General features: G+C 39.6%; 1 protein-coding gene across 1 annotated transcript in view; it reads right to left on the bottom strand.

The window, feature by feature from the left end:
- The window catches only part of LOC121961921 (adhesion G protein-coupled receptor L3-like), a 249776-nt gene that overhangs the window by 57164 nt on the left and 171170 nt on the right, over positions 1 to 21442 (bottom strand). The window contains exons 9-12 of the mRNA XM_042512028.1: positions 18951 to 19054; positions 14487 to 14672; positions 11105 to 11143; positions 465 to 648 (exon numbers count right to left, since the gene is read on the bottom strand). Coding sequence (XP_042367962.1) covers positions 465 to 648; positions 11105 to 11143; positions 14487 to 14672; positions 18951 to 19054 — 513 coding nt within the window. The remainder of the gene's footprint in view (positions 1 to 464; positions 649 to 11104; positions 11144 to 14486; positions 14673 to 18950; positions 19055 to 21442) is intronic.

The raw sequence follows: 21442 nt of genomic DNA, 5'->3' as shown, positions 1-21442 counted from the left end.
TGATCTATAACCATCAAAAGTGAATCAGTTTATCCTTGATTCTAAGTGGACATTTGTGTCAAATTTAAAAAAATGCTCTCAAGACCTTTAGCGGTATCCCACACCTAAAAATGACAGTGACTCAAGACCAAAGTGACCATGACCTTTTACCCACAAAATCTTATCAGTCCGTCCTTGAGTCCTTATGGATGTTTGTGCCAAGTTTGAAGAAATTCCTTCAAGGAATTCTTGAGACATTGTGCCCATTAAAATGAGATGGACCAATGACCAAAAAACATAATGCCTCCACCCTGGTGACAGCCGTGGCCAGAGGAATTATATTTTCCAAAATATTTCTTGTATTTTTATGTTTAAAACATGTCTGGAGGGGATGTTTCAATTTCTTCACCGTTGTAAAACAAGACATGACAACATGACATTTGCATGTGAAGACAGACAAGTGAAACATCTTAAATTGTACTCACGGATGTTGTCAGTGTTCTCTTGCACGATGTCCGTCTTAAGCAGGTTGTCAGCCAGGACGAAGGCCCCTTGTTCCACCGTATCCAGCAGCATGGTCGCGGCCCTCAGCTGCTCGCCTGTGCTCAGCTCCCTCCATGCCGCCTGGGCCTGCGGCTGCAGCAAATTGTTGACTGTCTCCACCATGGCCTGGGGAGTCCAAATCATCGATTTAGTGAAAAGGAGCTAAGCTGGCCTGGGACTGCTGTTGTTTGACATGGTGATTTGGTAAACGGTATGAGTGAAGGAAGATAAAAGAGAGTTCAAGACTGAAAAAAACAAGTCACACAATCCTGTGGGATTGTGCAAGGAAGAAGCATGAATGGTTTTTCTTTTGAACTGAAAATTTCATAATCATCTTTCTACTGAGCAATTTCATGACCCTATTTCCAATTCATTTACAAGTTATGCTTTTAGACATGGATTGTGACTGGTAGCAGCAACACCTGAATCTGTAATGGCACTGGATATGACTGAATTTGTTGCTGCTTCCTTTTATCTATGAGAATAATTAATCATGTAAATGAATCAGATCCAGTGCTTACAAGACCAGAGGCCAAGTATTACATGACTTGAGGCTAAAGTCTTTAATTGGTGAGATTAATGTTATTCATGCAGCCAATCCGGATACACAAAAGCCTACAAAAAAACAAAAAAAAACCCGGCAACATTGAAACATTCCAACGTACAAGATATTTGCTGGTAGCAACAACCTGCAACTATTCAGCTCACATCCTTCCTGCATATTAATAGCTAAGAACAACTATTACGCCTTCTTTAATCTGCTCACAACAATGCCGAAGCAAGTAAGCAAGGAAGAAACAAGAACATTCTCAAGACAAGATGAAAAATTAAGAGCCATTAAAGATTTAAAAATGCCAATGGCAAGATTTATGAATGGAATACTAATTGGTCAAGCAAAGCAATTCATTCCTGGTACCACTGCACCGAATAACTGCCAGTGGAAGAAAGCTCTCTTTCTAAGCCATTAAACTACAGTAGGTGGTCACACGCAGAATTATTAGAAATTTCCTGCACTGCTATTAAGAGTGTCATTTCCATCTTTTCAATATCTGATACAAACTTGGTTTGACATTTGACTCCTTTCACGCGTCTTCAAAAGACACTTGTGACATCCTGAAGATGGAGGCTATGATGTGTGTTTAAAAAGGGGTGTCACGCCACTGAACTTTCTCTCTGAACTTCACGTAGATCCCCTTTTTTGATCAATGGATTATGAAAGGGAATAAGAGTTTTAGCATGACTCAAAAACAGCACGGGGATAAAGCCAAAGGCGATAAGAGAAATCATGTGGTTTAGTGTATCAAATAAATTCCTCATCAAAAGACAGGAAAAACTGGCATTACAGTCACAAAGCGTAACTGTAATGGACCCCCCCAGTTACCTTGTAATGTTAAGTTGTATGTTTGCTTCAAATCACTGTGATAGCGAGAGGAGACGGAGGACTGATTGTATTCAACTCACTGGCGCTGGATGAGAATTTCAAACAGCACCAGCTGGCTTTTCCTCATTCAAAACATACCCTGCACACATTAAGCCGCCCACACCCAGACACAACCACACACACTGTGAGAGACTGACGCAAGAGTGAACACACACCTCTGCACCTGCTAGTATACAAAAACACAAACTCGCACACATGCACACACACACACACACACACACGCACAGGCAGTCTACCAACTTTGATGTGATTATTCATTATCTGCAGCCAATCTCCAATCACACCTTTTGACATTCAGCTAGAGGCAGAGGTTGATTCACTCTCAATTAAGGAGCTCTTTTTCTTCAGGCACTGACATTTTTTCTCCCTTTGTTCGCCACTGCAATTTTTTTCCCAGCACTTCTTAAAACACTGAAATAATGGTTCTTCTGGGGAAGGATTGATGGACTTGTAGAGGAGGCTGTCTTCTCGCATGCAGAAGAGATGCGCAAAAAAGGTGGAAAGACAGCCAGAGACAAGAAGGATGGGTCAGAAACTTCAGGAGTGATAGTTAATTTATAAATGTGAGTGAATAAAACAACTAAGGTCAGGCTATAAAGTATGTATCAAAACATTAATATTGTAATAAAGATCAGTTTTCTTACAAGCCCTTCAGGCATATATAACATCGTGTAAAGAAAAGCAATAAATCTGACATTCACTCCCAGTGCATCATTTGGACGTGCAATAGATTACCAAATCACTGCGATGCAAATTATTCATTACTGTTAGTAGTACATGTATGGCATGCCAATTTCCCTTCATTCATCCAGAGAATGAAATAATGATATCAAGACGGTTGAGTATTGTTTGGAAGGCATGCGGCTCACAGTATGCTCTACAGATGAAATCTGAACTTTTAGCCTTCAGTACAATATGATGCAAAAAAGGTGTCTTATAATGTCCATCATCTCAATAGAGAAAACGTTTAAGCTATTTGTTGCAGGTTGAATCAGTTACAGCCAAATTCTGTGAAAGGAAACTCAGAAGAAAACCGAGTACCAGGATAGTTACATTGTTCACCTAACTGAACCATTTCTATGCCTTTGTCCAGTGCATTGGTTTACTGGCTGTTATCATCAACTTACAAAAGTAAAAGACCCTGTACAAAGGACACTGTACAAAAATGTTTTTTGTCGGTTATTACCTTGTGTCCTTGAGAGTTTTGTTAAGCTCTCTGTGTGCCAAACTGCATTGAAGTGATCATTTTAGACACTGATGTCATGGCCTTCAAGTGTTTGTTTTTTTTTCTAGAACATTGGTTTTTTTTTTACATTTAAAAGGAGAAGAAATTGTAACATTTTCGGAAATTCTCTTCTTCGCTTACTTGCAGATGGTTAGATAAACTAAGAAAACTTTTCTGTACGGAAGCTAACACCATAAGCCAGTTAGCTAAGCATGGATATATTAGCATGGATTAAAGGAACAACACAAAATAAGTTAGTAGGTAAGCGATAGAGATAATAGCAGGTCGATTTTGTAACCTTTGGGCAGAGCCGGAACCCGTTTCCCCTGTTTCTACTTTTTTGTACTAAGCGAAGCTAAATGGTTGATAAATATTTTTCATACGGACGTGAGAGTGGCATCAATCTTCTTAATTAACTTTCAGCAAAAAAACAAATTCATATCCCAAAATGCCAAACTCTTTGCTGAGGGATGCTTTTTTTTTCGCTCAACAAAGAATGCGTTTCGTTGTTTCAAAGACAATACAGTAATATTAATTAAGTCAGTGCTACATCATGAGATCAGTTAATCATCCATTAAGGTAATTTTTAACAACCCTTTTGATTAAATAATATTGAGCTTGCAACTTTTTCCTTTGCAAATCCTCAACTGGCAAAATATTGAACTGGAGAGCTGAATTTATCTATTCTAGTCTTTGAATTTAAGTTCAAGGTCATTCAAGTTTTTTAATGCACAATGGCAATAGGGACTTTTTTAGGTGGAAACCAATATTTCTTGAATCCCAGTAATGGCTCTGACGCCAGATAGATGACAAATCTTCACTCGTACCAAATAAAACCTGTAGGTATATGTCTGCCCGTAAACCTTTAAGCACTATGTGCATGTGTCCAAAGTGTGTATTTGGGCAACAACATTGCAAAAATCACTGGTTCTGTCAAAGTAAGCATGGCCTGTCAATCAGTACAAAAAAACCCCCACACCATTCCTCTCCTTCTTTATCCATCCAAAGTAACCATTTGACATTTTAGGAAACATGCTTATTCACTTTCTTGCTGAGAGACAGATGAAAAGATTGACAGCACTCTCATGCCCGTGTGGTAAATATGAAGCTACAGCCCGTATCCGGTTAGCTCGGGTTGTGCACCCAAGCAGCACACCACAACCATCATCTTAGTCTGTGCAGTTGAGTCGAAGAGGACGTGATGGGGACTTGCTGCTATTTTACTGCTATTAGCACAGTGCCACTCCATCTGTCAAATGTAGCGGCTCAGTCTGCTACAGCAAACTCCCGACCATGTTTTTAGCTACTTTACTTTTCTGTGCTGAGAAAAAACTACATTCTGGTACACTAGGCAATGCTAATTATTAACTGGACTCACTGCTGGAATGTTCCACTTGGAACAAGGATGATGACTGGGCGTGAAAAGCTGCAGTGCACGGGCCATTTATACCAATGCAGAAGGAAGGAAGGGAGAGGTGGACATTAGCGTGTGCTTGGCAGGAATCCAAGCCAACCCGTGCTGTGTGTGCTTCTATCTGTGTGCTGATTGATGAAATGAACTCTGGGTCTGGGAAATTGATTCTGGCTAAGGCTGATCCCCCTCTCTTCCCTTTCTGGCTTGCTCGCTCGTCGGCTTTCTGTGCGTCTCTCCTCCCTCCTCCCTTCCTGTTTTGCCAGTTGGTTCTTCTCACTTGTTTTCTCTCAGTGAAGGCCAATCTCAAAATGGGAAGGAAAAAAAACAACACAAACAATCTTGTTCTCTCTGTCCTCTTGTATCTGACTAGATGTCTCTTGGCACAGGTGAAGCTGTTGCATCATTTCTGTATTTCTTTTTCCTGTTTCATTTGACCTGCTAGCCAAATCCTCTGTCTCCTTTGAAAATCTCTGCAACCTTCTTGTTTAATATTTCATGAAACCTTCTCTCTGTTGTAAGCGGGTGGTTGTGTCTGTATATGTGAGTAACTGAGGGATTACCTTTCTGCTTTTTGTCTTATGTCTCAGGCTTAATCTTACTATTGTGCAACAGCAGCCCTTTATTTATTCATCACCAGTTTCATTTGATAATACTTATATTAGAAACATGCTTTTAATTTTCATGTTCACTCTCTCGTCTGTACAATAATGTCATTTTATACTCAACACTCAGCTGCTCTTGGAACAGAAATACAGTTTTTATGTACTTATGTACTTAAAGTTCACTCCTGCACAGATGTTTCAAACCAGGTCAGTTCTGAATAGCAACATTTTGCTAGTTCTTGGAAGGCTTTTACCTTGACTTTATTTTGGAAAGGAAGTTTTTGACATGTTCTAATTTGATAAACTTGCATTAAAGCTCACACTGCTTTTAATCTGAAATGTGTACAGGGTGTGTTGTGCTTCAGTGAGGTAAGTTAAAGGGACAGTTCAACACAAAATCAAAAATAATTACCCTTCCTCTTACTTGGTATATATCAGCCTAGATTGTTTTGGTATGACATGTCGAGTGTTGGAGATATCGACTGTAGGGATGTCTGCTGGTCTAGAACATAATGGAACCACATGGTACTTGGTTTGTGGTGCTAAAAGCCCCCCAAAAGTTTGGAAAATTTAACAGTAGTGTCTCTTTCCAGGAATCATGACCCGGTTACTCAAGATAATCCATAGACCTTATTATGATCAGTTTCATGAAGGAACTATTTTCTCTCTACCAGACTCGCCAAACAGCAAACAACTAGCACCACCGAGAAAGTTAACTTTACAGCTCAGCAAAGGAGGATGCCATTAATGTTTACATCTCACGCTGTTGCAAGTACGAGCCTCTACTCCATGAGCAGATGTACGCTTCCTTCTGCACAGTGATACTGCTGGAAGGTGTAGGTTGGTGGAAAAAAAACAGTTCCTATATGAAACTGCTCACAACAAGGATTCAGATGTATATTTTTCACGCTTTGAGCCCCACAAACTGAGTGCCATCTAGTCTGATTATATTCAAGAGTAGGCAAACAGCTCTATGGCAGATATCTCCAACATTCGCAACTCACACCAGAACTATCTAGATTGATTAAAAGGACTGCGGGTGAGAGAAAATATATGTATTTGGAATAGCAGAAGCAATTGGAATTAGTGAGTGATAACAGTTTTTTGTTAGAGAAGAAAATGTTTCTTCAGTTGTACAGATGGAATTAGTGCTAGGAAAATTAGCATTAGGAAGAATTTACCCTGAATGGTAATAAGTGCATGTAATTCCACCGCTGCTCAAAACCTTTACCCAGCCTTTCTGCATCTACTATTTGAGCTTTAGGGCTACAGTTGGAGATGTAGGTATTTACATTATGTAGCCAAAGTAAGTGTATGTATGAACACTTAAATATAATCTAAATTTAAAAAAGCCAACTACAGGAAAACTAAAGCATTGTCAAAAGATAACGCTAGATTAATGAACACATACATCAAATCTTGAATGTGAGCGAAATCCCTCCGCTCTCTCCACTTTAAACAGAAACAGCTTGCGCAGATTATTCAGGCAGAACTCTGCACTGCAGGCCAGATGAGGAGCTCTCTGTTTATGAGGATGTGGTTATCTTCATCTTTCAACAAATTGACTACCAGGGAAATTTTATCATCTTGTTACATTCGCGAACGAGGAGCCTCCCTCCGTTTCGCCTGCTCTAAGGTCATCCTACGCTGTGACACTCCCCCCTTTGCATGCAAAGGTGTCATTTTAATGAGGGGTCGGAGCTCAATATCCTCCCTGCATCCTGAAAATTCACACTTACTTGGTTCCTACTAAGGCAAAATATATTATTTGGTTCTTTTATGTGTTGAAATAGCAATATTAATGCCATAATATACTCTAAATCCCAAATCTTCTATTTTAAAACAAACTAAATGCCAGAGGAAGAGGTCTTTCGGAGCTTGCGTGTTTGACTTTAGCTTGGTACAAAATGGATGGACATAATCACAGTAATTGGACCATAATGTCACTGCCTATAAACAAGCTGCCATTACTATGACCACAAGGCATAGGAGGCAGGCCGCTATTTTCATCATGTTTGCTTGAAAATCAAAGGGCACAACAGAAAAATATTCCTGCAGGGGAAATGCAGAACATAGGGAGATGATCATTATACGCTTTGTAGCTTTATCAAGGCCAAATCTGTTGGGTGGGATTACATTGGCTATGACAAGTGGCAGATATCACTGTTTATGAACATTGAAGAAAGACTCAAAAGTAGTCATAATCAACGATTGTTTCATCCACACAGAATCAATGTAGGCAGGGAGATTGCTACAACAAGTGAGGCTTTTTGCACTGAAATTTCCTGATGACTCTAACGAGATGAAGACCTCAGTACCAGGTGATCTCAAGTGTCATCAACTTGTTTACCACTTAAACAAGAAAGGAGCCTTCAATCAACATGAGAATCACTCCTCATCTCATTTAGACATCAACCTCAAGCCCTGTGCTTTATATTGGACAACAGCCTCCTTTGCCACAACCACACCTGCACTGGCGCAATCTGCCTTTTCCCAAAGTACTGTTGAAGTCTGTTTTCAGCGCCGTCTCCGAGCAGAGGGACAGCAGAGGCAGGTGCGCCTCTCATTTGCTTTGTATTCCTCTGCTAATCCCATTTATGTCAACCTCCAGGGCCCTGTTGGAGAAAACATTGCCCAATTTCCCTAATCAATGAAAGTCCCTCAAAGGCTGGCAGCGCGTGCAGTCAATGCTTGTGTTTACCTAAGGCCACAGATGTTGCTCCATTATTCCGGTTCGTCAAGTGAAAGCTCCTCGCTGTTGTTTGAATTTGTCAACGCAGCGAGGGAACGGAATAGAGGAGGAGGTGCACAGCTGAGGAGTGTGTGTACAGTCATGTATGGTAATGTACAATACATCCTCCAAGTACATACTACACTGTGGAAACACGAAACCAGGTGCAGGTGCAAAAACACACAGATGCACGTAAATTGGTAGAGGGTATGGATTTGTATGCCATTATTCCGCATGGAAACATTTCAAAGATGTGCCTCACAGAGCCACTAGTGTGTCTAGACTCTTAGTCTTTTCTAGAGGAATTTGTATTTAGTTTGGATGTAGTCTATAGTATGTATTTAGTGTTTAAGCATATGTGGATCATTCAAATGTTTTTGGAATCAGGGTGTTTTTCTCTAATTTTAATGTCAACATAGTCCATGAAATAACCAGGTAAAAAACAGGTAGGCATTGTGATCTTCAGAGAAAGTTCAGAGTGAATAAAAATTATGAAATTGAAGGGGACTATTTTCAGCCATGGATTAATACGTACTTGGTGCAATAGTAAGTTCAAACATCTGCCCAGCAAGCACAAACACAGCAGCAGCTGCTAACATCCAACACTGACTCCTTCAACTGAACCAAACAAACTCACACAGTAATGGTAATGAATCTGTCTTTGAACACATTAATTGCTGCTAACTTTTTCTGTGTAATGCTCACAGTTAGCCCTGTCACTGTGTGACTGCAGCCAGGCAAGCTCACACTCCTGCAGCAGTAACTACAACCCATACACTCTGTCACACTGGGCCTCACACAAGAAGAAATATACAAATTAACTTTATCTTGTTTTTGCTCGTATCCACAATGTGTTCTTATTTTGTCAGTATCCATTGATTTCTAGGAATTACCATTGTTTTCCTACTTTGCTCTTTTCTTAAGAAAAAATTATATGACTGGTTGAGAGCACGTTTAGTAAGATAAGAGGAAAAACAAGTTTTAAATTTGAGGAGCATCTAAAACATGCACTAATATCATTTAACCGAATTTAGATAATGTTTTAGTGTAATTATGATATCCAGATTATTAATTTTCAGGGACAAAAAAATACGACTTTACTTAGTGCATTGATCCTAATTACTCTGATGACCAGGGGAGGAATGTAACTAAATAAATTTCTTGAAATACTGTACTAAAGTACAAATCTGAGAAATGTTTACTTTAGTTAAGTATTTTAATCTCATGCTACTCTTTACTTCTACTCCATACACTTAAAAAGGAAATATTGCACTTTTTACTCCACTACTATTATTTACTACTTTGAATATTAAGATTTTTGTGCACAAACCATATAAAAATATACAAGTGCCACTAACATAATTCACAACTTAATTGGCAACAATTTTTTACAATCATGTAATTTATTTTTCATGAAAAAAAAAAAAAAAATTACATGGTTCCAGCTTTTCATATGTACTGTATGTATGAGAACATGCAGCCTTTCATTTTAATAATTTTGACATATTAAATGTTATTAAATCTTTTTTTGTGCACTTTTACTTTCAATACTTCAATACATATCCCTGAAATTAAAATTACTTTGTTTAACTTCATTTAACATTAGGCCCACGTCAATTTCACTACTGCAGAAGTTCTTTTTTTCTTTTCTTTCTTGGTGTCATCTCTCTCGTCTTGGGCATGTGCCAAAGTCATAGCACAAAACCTGCCTTTATATAGTGTTTAGGGGGCATTACCTATGCTAATAGATTATAGATGATGAGTGGGATTCATTTTCGTTTGTAGCATGTGGAATTGACCTCTCTTGTATTTTGCCTTACCAGAAATTTTAGAGAAAATATAACAGAAATTCAAGAGAATCTTGCTGCATGAGGCCCAATATGTGTTTCAAATAAAGTACTGTATTGGTATCTCATTAAGAGTACTTGTATGTGTACTGGTATCATACTTTTTTAACTAATACCTAGCCCTATGCATGAAACTACAGTACACATATTTATTGTTATGAACTGTCATTCTATGGCATCTGTTGATACAAAAAAAGTATATATATATATATATATATAGCGGGCGCAACCATTCTTATCATATAAGTATCTCACACTCACAAAGCCATCTGCACATGTGAGCATACTCAAGTGTATGCAAACATACATTCCACTCGGATGTCATCTGAGTAATCACATGACTATGTATAGCAAAGTGCCTTCTGACATTTCTCAGAGGAATCAAGGCAAATACGTGTTGCTTTAACATGAGCGCTGCAGAGCATACATATAGAGTATAACACATCTGCCTCTAATGTGCAAATTTACTGAAGCCATCTGTATGGGATAGAGCGACAGAGTGTCAACTTTTCCCATAGTTTTCTTGTCAAGGTAGAGACGATTCTGATGACAGCTAAAATGTCACCCCGGGGATAACAAAATCACTCAGTAGCCCGAGAAATAGCTGAGGGAAGCGATAGAGACCCCCCTAAATTAGGACACACATGTATTATGCATTAGGGAGAATCATAACATGCCATGACTTTAGCTGACTTAGTAGTTAGAAGTCGACTTGCTGGTGTAATGAGGTCACTTCTTTTGGCTCTTAAGCATTTGCTGAGAAATGTAGGAGTGTGTTACATGCCTGAGAGCTTCATTTTTGACTGATGCTATCCACTTATGTGGGTATTTCACTGGAAAGCAGTGCTGATGTGATGGTTTAAGGGCGTTTGCAAAATGATTGAGACACCGGAGAAATCCACAATGGATATGCGGCATTTGAAAATAGAGAAATTCTCAGCCTCATGCTCAGGCAGAATGTATTAGTGGAAGAAGGAGGATCCATGACATATGCATGCAGGGGACAATGATGACATATGACTCATAAATGCAGGTTTGAGGCACTTGGATGGAAACGTAATGAATGATATGATACTACTGAAATTTGACCTTTGATTTACAATTTAACACACACACACACACACACACACACACACACACACACACACACATATATATACATATATGTGTGTGTGTGTATGTGTTTATCATGTCTTTGTCAGTTCTTTCCACTTCAAAAGGTCAAACTTCAAAGTATATGGTAAAAATGGTAAAAAATGACAGCATGGATGCAACAATGAGGGAATGGAGAGGAGGTACGGGGTAAAATTTGGTCCAAATACCTGAACATAAAAGCGGCAAGAGCGCTCTCTTTTCTGCAGCTGCAACCCAAAGAAAATGCAAGAGTTAGCAAAAGGTCAACAACTCATATAATTCCACTTGAACACATTTACACTGTGTGAAATACAAATTTGAGAGAAGTGAGAAAAAGATTAACCTTGCAACAATAACCTCCATGCAAATCGTGTGAAAAGTGGTATATACATTAATTATGCACTATCTTAGAAAAACAGCAGAGACACTTGTGTTAATTAGCACTAAAATAAGACATACAAGGCACGTGGGAATACGCCTATGACACTCTTAAATGTGATTTCAAGGTTAATTTTTTATTTAATTTTTATTTTTCACTTGAGAAATTCATGCGAGAACTCAGGAGAGCTGTTTATCTTTTGAACCGGTGCCACCACTGAAGGAGAGTAAGTGCTGACAACAATTTAGTATACCTGAAAGAAAAAAAAATGACAGGAAGCTCAGGCTCAAAGAAATGCTGTTAGCGCTACATGGAGAGTGGATAATTTTAATTGAGTTCTGATAGCAGCAAGGTAGCCAACTGAGCTACTGTGTGGCTTAACAGCTAGGTTCTGGTACCGTGCGAAATCCCATGCAGATTAGCTCCAAAGAGTACCATTTCCCCATAAAGGAGCCTCTTGCTCTACATCACAGCCCGCTCTTCTGGAAACGCTCCCGTCCGTCCCGTTAGCCAGCTACCCTTTGATCATGAAAACAACACTGATCTCACCGTTTGCCAACCCAATCCTTTCATTGTCTGCTGGCAGAGAGCATTGTGCTTCGCTATCAAAAAAAAAATCTTTAATTCGCTTAGCTCTTTGCAGATTGTGTCAAAATGATTGAACTCAGGAGGTAAACATCAGCTACTGCCAGAGCAGAGAGGAAGAGTTCTGTGAACTCCGGTGTCTCCTTGGAGAGAGCTCTAACTGGCGGAGGAAGTCGAACACATGGGAAAGACATAGGGCCATATTTTCTCCATACATGCACCATACTGCAAAAATAGACATCAGAGGATGGAGATTCATAAATCAAAACAAGTAAGCCTCTGACCTCCTGGATACATTATTGTGGCTTTAAAAGCTGGTTTTTTTTCTCTCAACCCAACTGCTTTTTTTCTTCATCTTTACAAGAGAAACTAAAGACTCCGGCTCCAATCTCGACCGCAGCAGTAGCATCTATCTTGAATGTTCCGTTTTACGAGGAACTTGTTTTTTCAAGAGGTATTATAAACTCTAGTTGCTCCTCAATGTGAATTTACTCATCACATTCCCTTCTGAGGCCTTTTGGCCATCTTTACTGCCTCCCCTCTCCATTGGAGAAAACTGGCACTAAAATCTCAATGGGGACATCTGTGTCTGTTGCGGCAATGAAATAAAAACCGCCCCGAAAAAAAAAAAAGCTATCCGAGAACAGGTGTTCATGTTCCTCTACAAGTGAAGCCGCTCCAGCAAATTAACGAGTGACATTTTGAATTTCACTGATGTTTGCTTTTCTGTTGGCTGCTCAGCAGACAGAAAGTATTATTTTAGCTCGCTTTGCCTGAGTGCCCCTCACTGTGCTCGGCTGTGAATTGGGGAGTAAATGCATTAGCTTCAGGTTCAGCAAAAAAAAAAAAAAAGAAAAAAAAAGAAAAGAAAACCTCTGCATTCCCACAGCTGAAAACTGAAAACTTATCCTGTCCTATTAGTCAAAAATCAAGTGGTGCAAGTGTAGTGCTTTTGACGAACATGACATATGGATAACATCTTTTAAAGTACATCAAAGTTAAATCGATAGCATAATACATGATACAAGAGGAAGAGATATGCCTGAGCTTCCCCACTGAAATTGAAGGAGTATTTTAGTATGCGCTGGACCACAGAAAATGGTGGATATCATTTTATCTGACAGCACTAGGCCAAATAGCAGATCATTAAAACAATACCTACTGTTCAGGTTTGACTGGATTGAAGTCTTGAAGTAGGCAGGTCTTATTTTTGGAAATTTAAAAAAGTTTAGGAATTCAGAATGAAAACTCTGACTGAAACTGGCACTTTTGAGTAAAATCATTCACCTAAAATTTCCTCATTTCACTACTTTGCAACAGTGTGGACAAGCAGGTGAATAGGTCACAACTGTGCAGAGGCCATCTTTATCCGGCCTTTCTCAATCCCAGGGTTTCAAATATGGTTGTTCTTGTGATAATGATGCCAAAGTTACCCTTAAGCATCTTTATGAGATGCACTGGGCTTTCAACTAACTCCAACATAAGCCCATCCATGACAATTTTGACAGCAACTGACTTGGTACAAAGAATGAGAAAACCCCCGATGGGCCGATGGGTCCCACAAAACTGGACTTTTATTCGGGAGACCACAGTTGGCATCCTGTGTGACACCAAAAGTCAATGTTGTTTCAACACAACATTTTGCAATTAATGTACAGTCATTGCTAACCAACATCACACAAATAGTTAGTTCACGCAATCAACTTGAGCTGGGTTAGGGGGAAAGATATTACAACACATATCTCATACAGAGGACTTCCACATCTAAATATTAGGTTTTAGGTATCCTTCTGCATTTGCTCTCCATGTAATTAACAAATGCACATCATGGGATGATGCTGAACAAGCTTATGTTTAGGCAGCAACAACACATGGCAACCAACGGCGGGATTCCAACAAACGCACATGCTGCCACGGATGATTAGATTTAGGGGAAGGAAACACATGGATAAGCGTTAAAAAAACCCCCATCACATTCAAACGTAAGCAAATACAGGACTCACGCTAAGCATTTCAAACTGATGCTGTCCTGCCGTATTTCATTCGCACACGACAGGTTCCACCTGACCACACAGTTAAGTGACGCCACCTATCCGTGTATTTGACAGACAGTCGTCTGGTAGTGTATAATAACGCTGAACCAGTTCTGTTTGGCTGCGTTCTCACCTGACACCTTCCAGTGACGTTTCACGCGCACGTGAAAGGTGCCTTTAAGCATCACGCTCTTACATCGGGGCTGGATATTGAATCATCATGAGTCCAGATGCCATTCTATAACAATTTCCTGCTGTTGATGTAAATATTTGAAACGCTAGTTTCCTGACTGAAACATATTTATTTAAAGCTAAACGAGTAGTTTTGTTCCCTAAACCTGACTGCGACCATTTCACAAGATTAGCCAGGTGTTACAATGTGTTTCAGCTGTGCATAACATAGATATGCTAAAAGGTGCCCTGTGCCTCACTATATGATGCTGAGGGGCATGACAAAATGTCGGTATTTCACAACTCCATACGAATGGGTCGTTTTATTTAGCCTGTTAGAAAGTCACAATATTCTTTTGAAGTAAAAGAGAGGAGAATAAAGGGCAGTGTGGTTATTTCTACCTTGTTGAGGCTCCGTGCTGCGCTATCTTTGCCACCAGGCGTAAGGTTCCTCAGCTGCACGTCGAGAAGATCCACCAGCTGAACCATGGCCTTCACCGTGTAGGTGATGTCTCCTGCCTGAAGATTCCGCTTAGTTTGTTCTGCCAACTCCCTGGCAATGACTGCAGCTGTCTCTCCAGCTTTTAGCTGTAAAAATAAAAGGACACAAATACAAAGTAGGAGTGAAATCTCTTAGAAAAACATTCTCATTGTGACTGAAGCATTTGAATATCTGGACTGGCTGAGATTTATTCCTATACAGCCAGAGAAACACCCAAACAAGCCTAATATCTTTATTATACACCAACCTACACACTGGAAAACATGGGCAAACGTGACAAATTGTAATATACAAATGTGTAGCCCCTTAAAACGAATGCCGCTAGGCCTATACATTTTCCCCAACTGCTGCTATATTGCACACAATTAATGTGGCGAGACGGTGCTCAGCTGAGTGCACACAGGGGCCAATATTGTATCCGGAAGCAATTATGAAATCATCTATTGAGGGAATTTCCCCAGATAGCCTTACACCTTTATGAAACTAATGGGAAGCACTGCAGCTCAGGGCAGGCAGTGTATATGTTGCACACAGAGGATAGATTGAAAGCTTCTGTGATTTTTGTATCTCGGGATTTATTGGAAAAATAAACATAAATGTTTTTTTTTTTTCCCTGAGTATTTCTCCTTTGTTGTTGTAAGACTTAAAATAAGTGGTGTGCTTTATATTATCTTGGAAAGCTTTCTTGTTTTCTTTTGACTTTGCCTCCCCCCCCCCCTTATTTTCTTTCCCAAACATTTATATCTGACACACAGACAACATCACCACACTTGTTTCTATCACATTACTATTTCACTTGCTCTCCAGATGCAATTCACCTGCATGGATAATGTCATTCCTCAAAACCTGAAGTGCTTTGCATGGCGCTCCAAAATATTTGGCAATAAAAGGGTTTAGAGGATGGTGTATTTTTTCACCTTTCCAAAACCAAAACAATGAGACAAAAAGTGTAAGAAATGGATTAAAGAGTGTGACTGTCTACTTTAACTTAAACTGTTATTAGCATTCTGGGCTACAACTGACAATAATAAGCGAGCAATGTAGAAATAAGAAAAGTAAACATATTCAGGCTTGCAAATTCATTGTGCAGTATTTTCCCACTGTAATGGAGCCCTCACGAGAAGCTGTGTTTGATGGGATTTGGGGAAGCTTTCATTCCAGTAACCGCACCCCAACAAACTAAGACGTTTTAGTCACATGTACCATGTAGCTTTGTTTCCAATTGGGAAACTATCCATTGCTGTAAGCGCTCATAATTACAGCCAATTACATTTTCCTAAATAGAAGCACATGGCTAATCACTAAGCAGAATGACATTATTGGATCTTCCAAACAGTGTAAAGGCATGACCCGTCACTGACTGGCTAGTGCTCTTTGCCAGTGGTGTAGTTGAGGGTACATGCAGATATATGGGTTATATTCATCTGAATGTTTACAGTATACCCAGCTATCAACCAAAATGCCATTAAAATACATAGGAGAGTATACCCATTTCTGCCTTGATAACCTACCCAAAGGGTAAACTTCCAAATATCTAACTTGTGAGCTATGGAGGAATCTGTTTATTGGCTAATGAGGCTCACCACAAGCCATGAAAGGTTTGCTCACAAACTTTGTACTTTGCAGTTATTTATGCTGGTTTTCAAATGAGAGAGTGCATCTCTACCTATTAATGTGAAGAGGCACCCCTTGATATCAACCATTACCCACCTAAAATTTTCCAGTCTCTTTTGCCAGACATGTAAATAAATGGGCCTTATCCTATGACATAATTAATTTTTTTCAGTGCATTGCCATATTTTTTCCCACCAAATTATCGGAAACTGGAAATAGAAAATTTCAATGAGTATAGAAGAGACGTAAAAGTCATTTCAAAGTCACTGAAATAGACTGCTAAGACTCAGACTGTAACAAAAGTGTCTTACATGTTGCACCCATACCTATATCTACAACTTGAACATGAATATTATGTAATACTTGGTCTTAATTTTAAGCAGTAAATAACTTGAATGTGTAGTTGGCTCGACTAAATGCAGAACCCCTCTTTGTTGTCTTCCAAAGGTTGGTTACCTCCAAGCTTTTTTACTAATAGACTAGGAGCAGCAAGATGAGCCTCAAAACCGCAGTGACACCAACTAAAACAGGCCCATACTGATTTACTGTGGCATCACCTGCTATCATCGCCTGTGAGTTTATTAGTCAAGCCAATTATGCTGCTTAAATTGGTCTTCACAGAGGTGTATGCAGGGGAACGTGTCTTTGGAAGATGTTTTCCTCTTTTCCCTCCCTGCTCTTGTCTCTTAATGAGGGGAGCTAGGGATGCAAGGTAAATAGCTGTTTCTCTCTCTCTCTCTCTCTCTTCTCTTTCAGGTCATCTGATGTCATATCTTTCTGTTTTTATTCCGCACATCTTCCTCTCTCATTTTGTCTACCGAACCATCTGGTAATGAGCAGTGCCACATACAGGACAATGGCCCTGGAAATAAAATAACGAAGTGCCAGATGGGCATTCCAGATCTCTGACATGTTGATCTTCATTAAAGCCTTTCTGTCTCCGCAGCGACACGGCGCTGAAGTGTGATTCAGCTTTTAAAAAAAAGGATTAATAACACTTTTGTTAAAAACACATGCATTACTTGATTGTCTGTTCTTTCTGTTGATTTCACCAAGCAATAATCTGCATCAGTTATTGTACAATCCATGCAACAGCAAAGCAAAACAGCCTCTATAGCAAGTTCCGTAACACATTGCTCTAGTTAATTTCTCCAAACAGCAGCCCGTAGTGGAGCTTTATTGCACCTCTCAAATGGTGCTGTGCTGCACAGAAATGCACCTGATAATTTCTCTCCCTTCTATTTTGTTCCCCAACAGCCATTCTCCATCCATATCTGCAAACTGCCGTTTGTTTAATGGGCCGAGCTTTGTGCCGTTGAGTAGATCATAAGTGTTATAACATGCACGCCTCAGGGCCCTATGAGTTTAAGGGAGAACATTTTCAACATTGCCTTCAATTCATAACCTGGAACCCTGATCCTCACTTGCCGTAACCTTCTCCTCTTTTGATTTGATTCTAATACAGATTTAAACATAGGAAGCTTTACGTGGGGCTTTGCATAATCACTGGCCCATAAAGGTGGAGATACAAATCGTTTGTGCTTGAGAAGTGCGGAATACAAATATGAACGCATATCGTGTCCGAGGAGAGAAAGCGGTCTGAAATACCCACAGCAGTCCATTAGACTGTGGTGCTGTGGTACTGGTTTTCTCTCCGCCCACGTCAAACACACACATACACATAAGCAAAACCTTTCCATTAAGTGATCCCTCTGGCTAATCCACTGCATTAATTGACTAGTTAATAGAAGACAAAGAACAAAAGAGAAAACACACAAAAAGCCCTCTGAGTACAAGGAATATACACACCCTGGGTTTGCTTTGCGAGCTGTGGCAAATGTTACGTAGAACAGGCTAAAAGAGCGCAGTTATGCTAAAAAACATCTCTTGAACAAACTGACACATCAAATGATATTTAAACTCGTGCGAAATCCTTTAAGTCATCTGTGATTTCTGACAAAAAGCAATTAGCAAACAATTCAACTTCACAAGCTCCAAATGATAGCCTATACATTAAGACAGACAACATGTCTCCTCAAATGAAGGTAAAATATACTGTATATGGCCCCTGCTTTCTTGGGCTGGTGAAAAATTTGTATTATATGTTTGTAGGCACCTTCAAGGTTACCCTACAGGGCAGAGTTAAAAAGCAACAGAATAACAACAGATCAATTAAATTAAGAAGACAAAAATAGTTTAAGTTTCAGACCTCCATTTATCTAGCTCTGGACATATTTTGACTTTGACTGAACTTGGATTCGGACAACAATATAAGATTTACACAAGCAACAAACTCTAAACCTGCAAACTAGCTTAGCTTTGCTCGCTTAGCTGAAAACCAGCCTGAGGTGGTTGTCCTTACCACTCCGGTACCCTCGGATTGTCTAACTTTCAATTAAGAATGAGGAATTTAAAGACTTAAAAAACACAGGCATCTCAAAACAACAAAAACTAATACTGGACTGTTTTGTCCAAAGAAGTTGGACTGAGGCAAGACTGGATGCGACAGAGAGTCACTATCGCCTCTAAAGGTAAAAATGGTATTACAAAACCAGACAGCCTGGGTCTAGCTGGTTAGCTTACTAATTTTGGTAGATGTGTTTGCAGCACAATGCAGAGGAATATTTGAAATAACATAACAATGGTTACTTTTACACATTCTGTGGATAATAACAGTTCTTTTTTGTGTTAGAATAATTTATAACATACACATGGCACCTTTAGGTAGCACTCTTTGTGCAACTTGTTACCTTCTGGCTGATGAGGTTGACCCAAGGGGAGGTGCAGTTGCTAAAGTCAGGTCCCTGGGGGTCCCAGTATCCCTCTGGACCAACACACATGTATGATGCCACACCTAGAGAGAGAAGAAAGACAGTGGTTTAGTTAGAATAATAACTTTAAATTTATCAGATAAATAGACACAAATGTGTGTAAAGCAAGAGCAGCTGCAGCGATGCCTGTTTTGCAACATGTCTGTCTGTGTGTGTGTGTGTGTGTGTATGTCTGAACCATCTTTTGGGAGACAATCAAGTAAACCCACATTTTCCTATTTTTCTTACTCCTTTTCCCCATTATAGAGTGATGGACTACACAATGCTTTCTGTCTTGTCAACTAAAGCCCAATTCTGCCGTATGTCAAGCACTTTTCTTATTTGCAAAAAACTTGTCCAAATAAAACTGCGACGTCCCAAAGAAACACAATTCTTAAGTGATTAAATTAATGGATGTAGCAAAATGTAATTGGATGGTTTTATCTTATACTGACTGAAATGAAGTTGCTTCACTTGAGACCAGCCGAGCTTGCCCAGACAGCGTCTGCATTTAATCATTAAAAGTCAGACAGTGTCTGCATGTGTGACAGTTCAACTCCTGCATGAGAAAAATACACCAAAATAGGTGCCAATTAAGTCTGCCATAGCTGAATTCATCACGAAAGGTCAATTAAGCTGCTTTGAGAAAACTGTCTCTGCTGACAGATATGTGGTTTCGAGTGTGACTGTCTGACAATGTTCCATCTAGGCTGCAGTACAAGTATACCTCCAGATATCGAGTGAAATTTAACAGTGCGACCATCACCTGTTTAAGCTCTCTTGCTTCTGTATCCCAAACTTAAACCTTACTAATAAATCAAATATTCTAGGGGTGGACAATATGAAAAACAGCAAGATATTTTTGACCAAATACTTCAAAATCAATATGGTGCGAATATTGTAGGGTTGACCTATGACATATTTGATAAATAACCATGAGCAATTAGGCACAATAGAAGATGCCCAAAAAAGTTTGTTATCTTCTGCACCATCTTTACTATAAGATTGTCAGGAGGGACAATTCCATCGCACGTGTATCGTCCAGAGTGGCTGCAATCAGCTCTGGCAGCTGCCTGGTGGAGATCTGCATTTTGAGTGCGTTTTTCCAGTATTGCAATGAATTTCATGGGTTTTGATGCATTCAAGAACAAAGAATGTCTTGTTCTTACACGTACCTCAACTCAACTTGCATCTATATTTTTTTCGAGCTGACATCAGCAAGGCTACATACTGACATTAAACTGCCCTTGCTTGTACGCTTGTACAAAATAAAGGTTGTGTTGGAGGGTGAGACGGCCAGCATTAGCAGATATAAATTTTGATTGACATATAATTTCCTTCCCCAGTCCACCTTGGACAGCCTGGTGTTTGATGGGTTTATAAGATAAGGGACTCGGCATTTCCTCCTATAGAGAGAGGCAGGAGAGGGAGCATGAAAGAGGGAAGGAGTGAGAGAGGGAGTCGGAGGGGTGTAGGGGGAGACAGAGTGACAGCGAGCGAAGTGAGGTAGATGGAAGGGGAGCTCGAGGAACTTTCAAAGAGTGGCAGAGGAAGCTCACACAGTCGTGTTCTGCTTGGCAGTGTCGTCTGAAGAGCAGTGGCTTTGAAGAATGCGCCGAGAGGAGGTGGGGTATGTGTTCCTCTTATCTTGCCATATGACGGCTGTTAGTGAGGTCTCGACGGGTGCTGGTGTTGCCCATTAATGAAGCCTGTACACATGTGTGTGTGTGTGTCTGAGTCTGTGTGCTGATTGATGAAATGAACGGATTTTTATGGGCTTCGAGCCAAATTTCCGGCTATGATGTCACTCCCCAATTTAGGATGACTTTCTCTATGAAAAAAAATCACAACAGAGAAGTTTCAGAGAATTCCCAACAAAGGCACATTTTGCAATTTTTACACATCTGATTTGCATTACCTTTTCTTTTGGGTTTAATAATGTATTGCCACCACTGAGTTGCTTTATTTATGCAACAATACAGTCTGACAGCAGTAACCTACAATATCAAGGTTTTTAGGTTACCTTTTGGTTAAGTTTAAACTTTAATTCTCCCCTCATGATTTATCTCCCAATTTTAGAATGCAGCGAGATGCTAAACCTTACTAAACAAGAGCCTTAACTTAAAATAATCTTTGCGCTTCATAGTCGGGTCTCAGTAAAATATGAGCAGCTGTTTAATCAGCACTTTGATATTCTTACTTTCCGAGGTAATACTTTTATATCTAAAGCAGCCAACATCGATTTTATCTTAATGCACACTTGACTTGATTCTCTTAGTATTGATACAAAGACATAACTGGAACAACATATATAGAAACAAATGGTCTGATGTCTGATACACAAAGCTCAACAGACCTTTTCAGAGTGCCTCACACAAATGCATTTAGCCACTAATTAATTACAGCAATTGTATCCTGAGAGACAGGAAATA

Source organism: Plectropomus leopardus, chromosome 23, assembly GCF_008729295.1.
Source record: "Plectropomus leopardus isolate mb chromosome 23, YSFRI_Pleo_2.0, whole genome shotgun sequence".
NCBI lineage: Eukaryota > Metazoa > Chordata > Actinopteri > Perciformes > Serranidae > Plectropomus > Plectropomus leopardus.
This window is presented reverse-complemented; position numbering and strand designations above follow the sequence as displayed.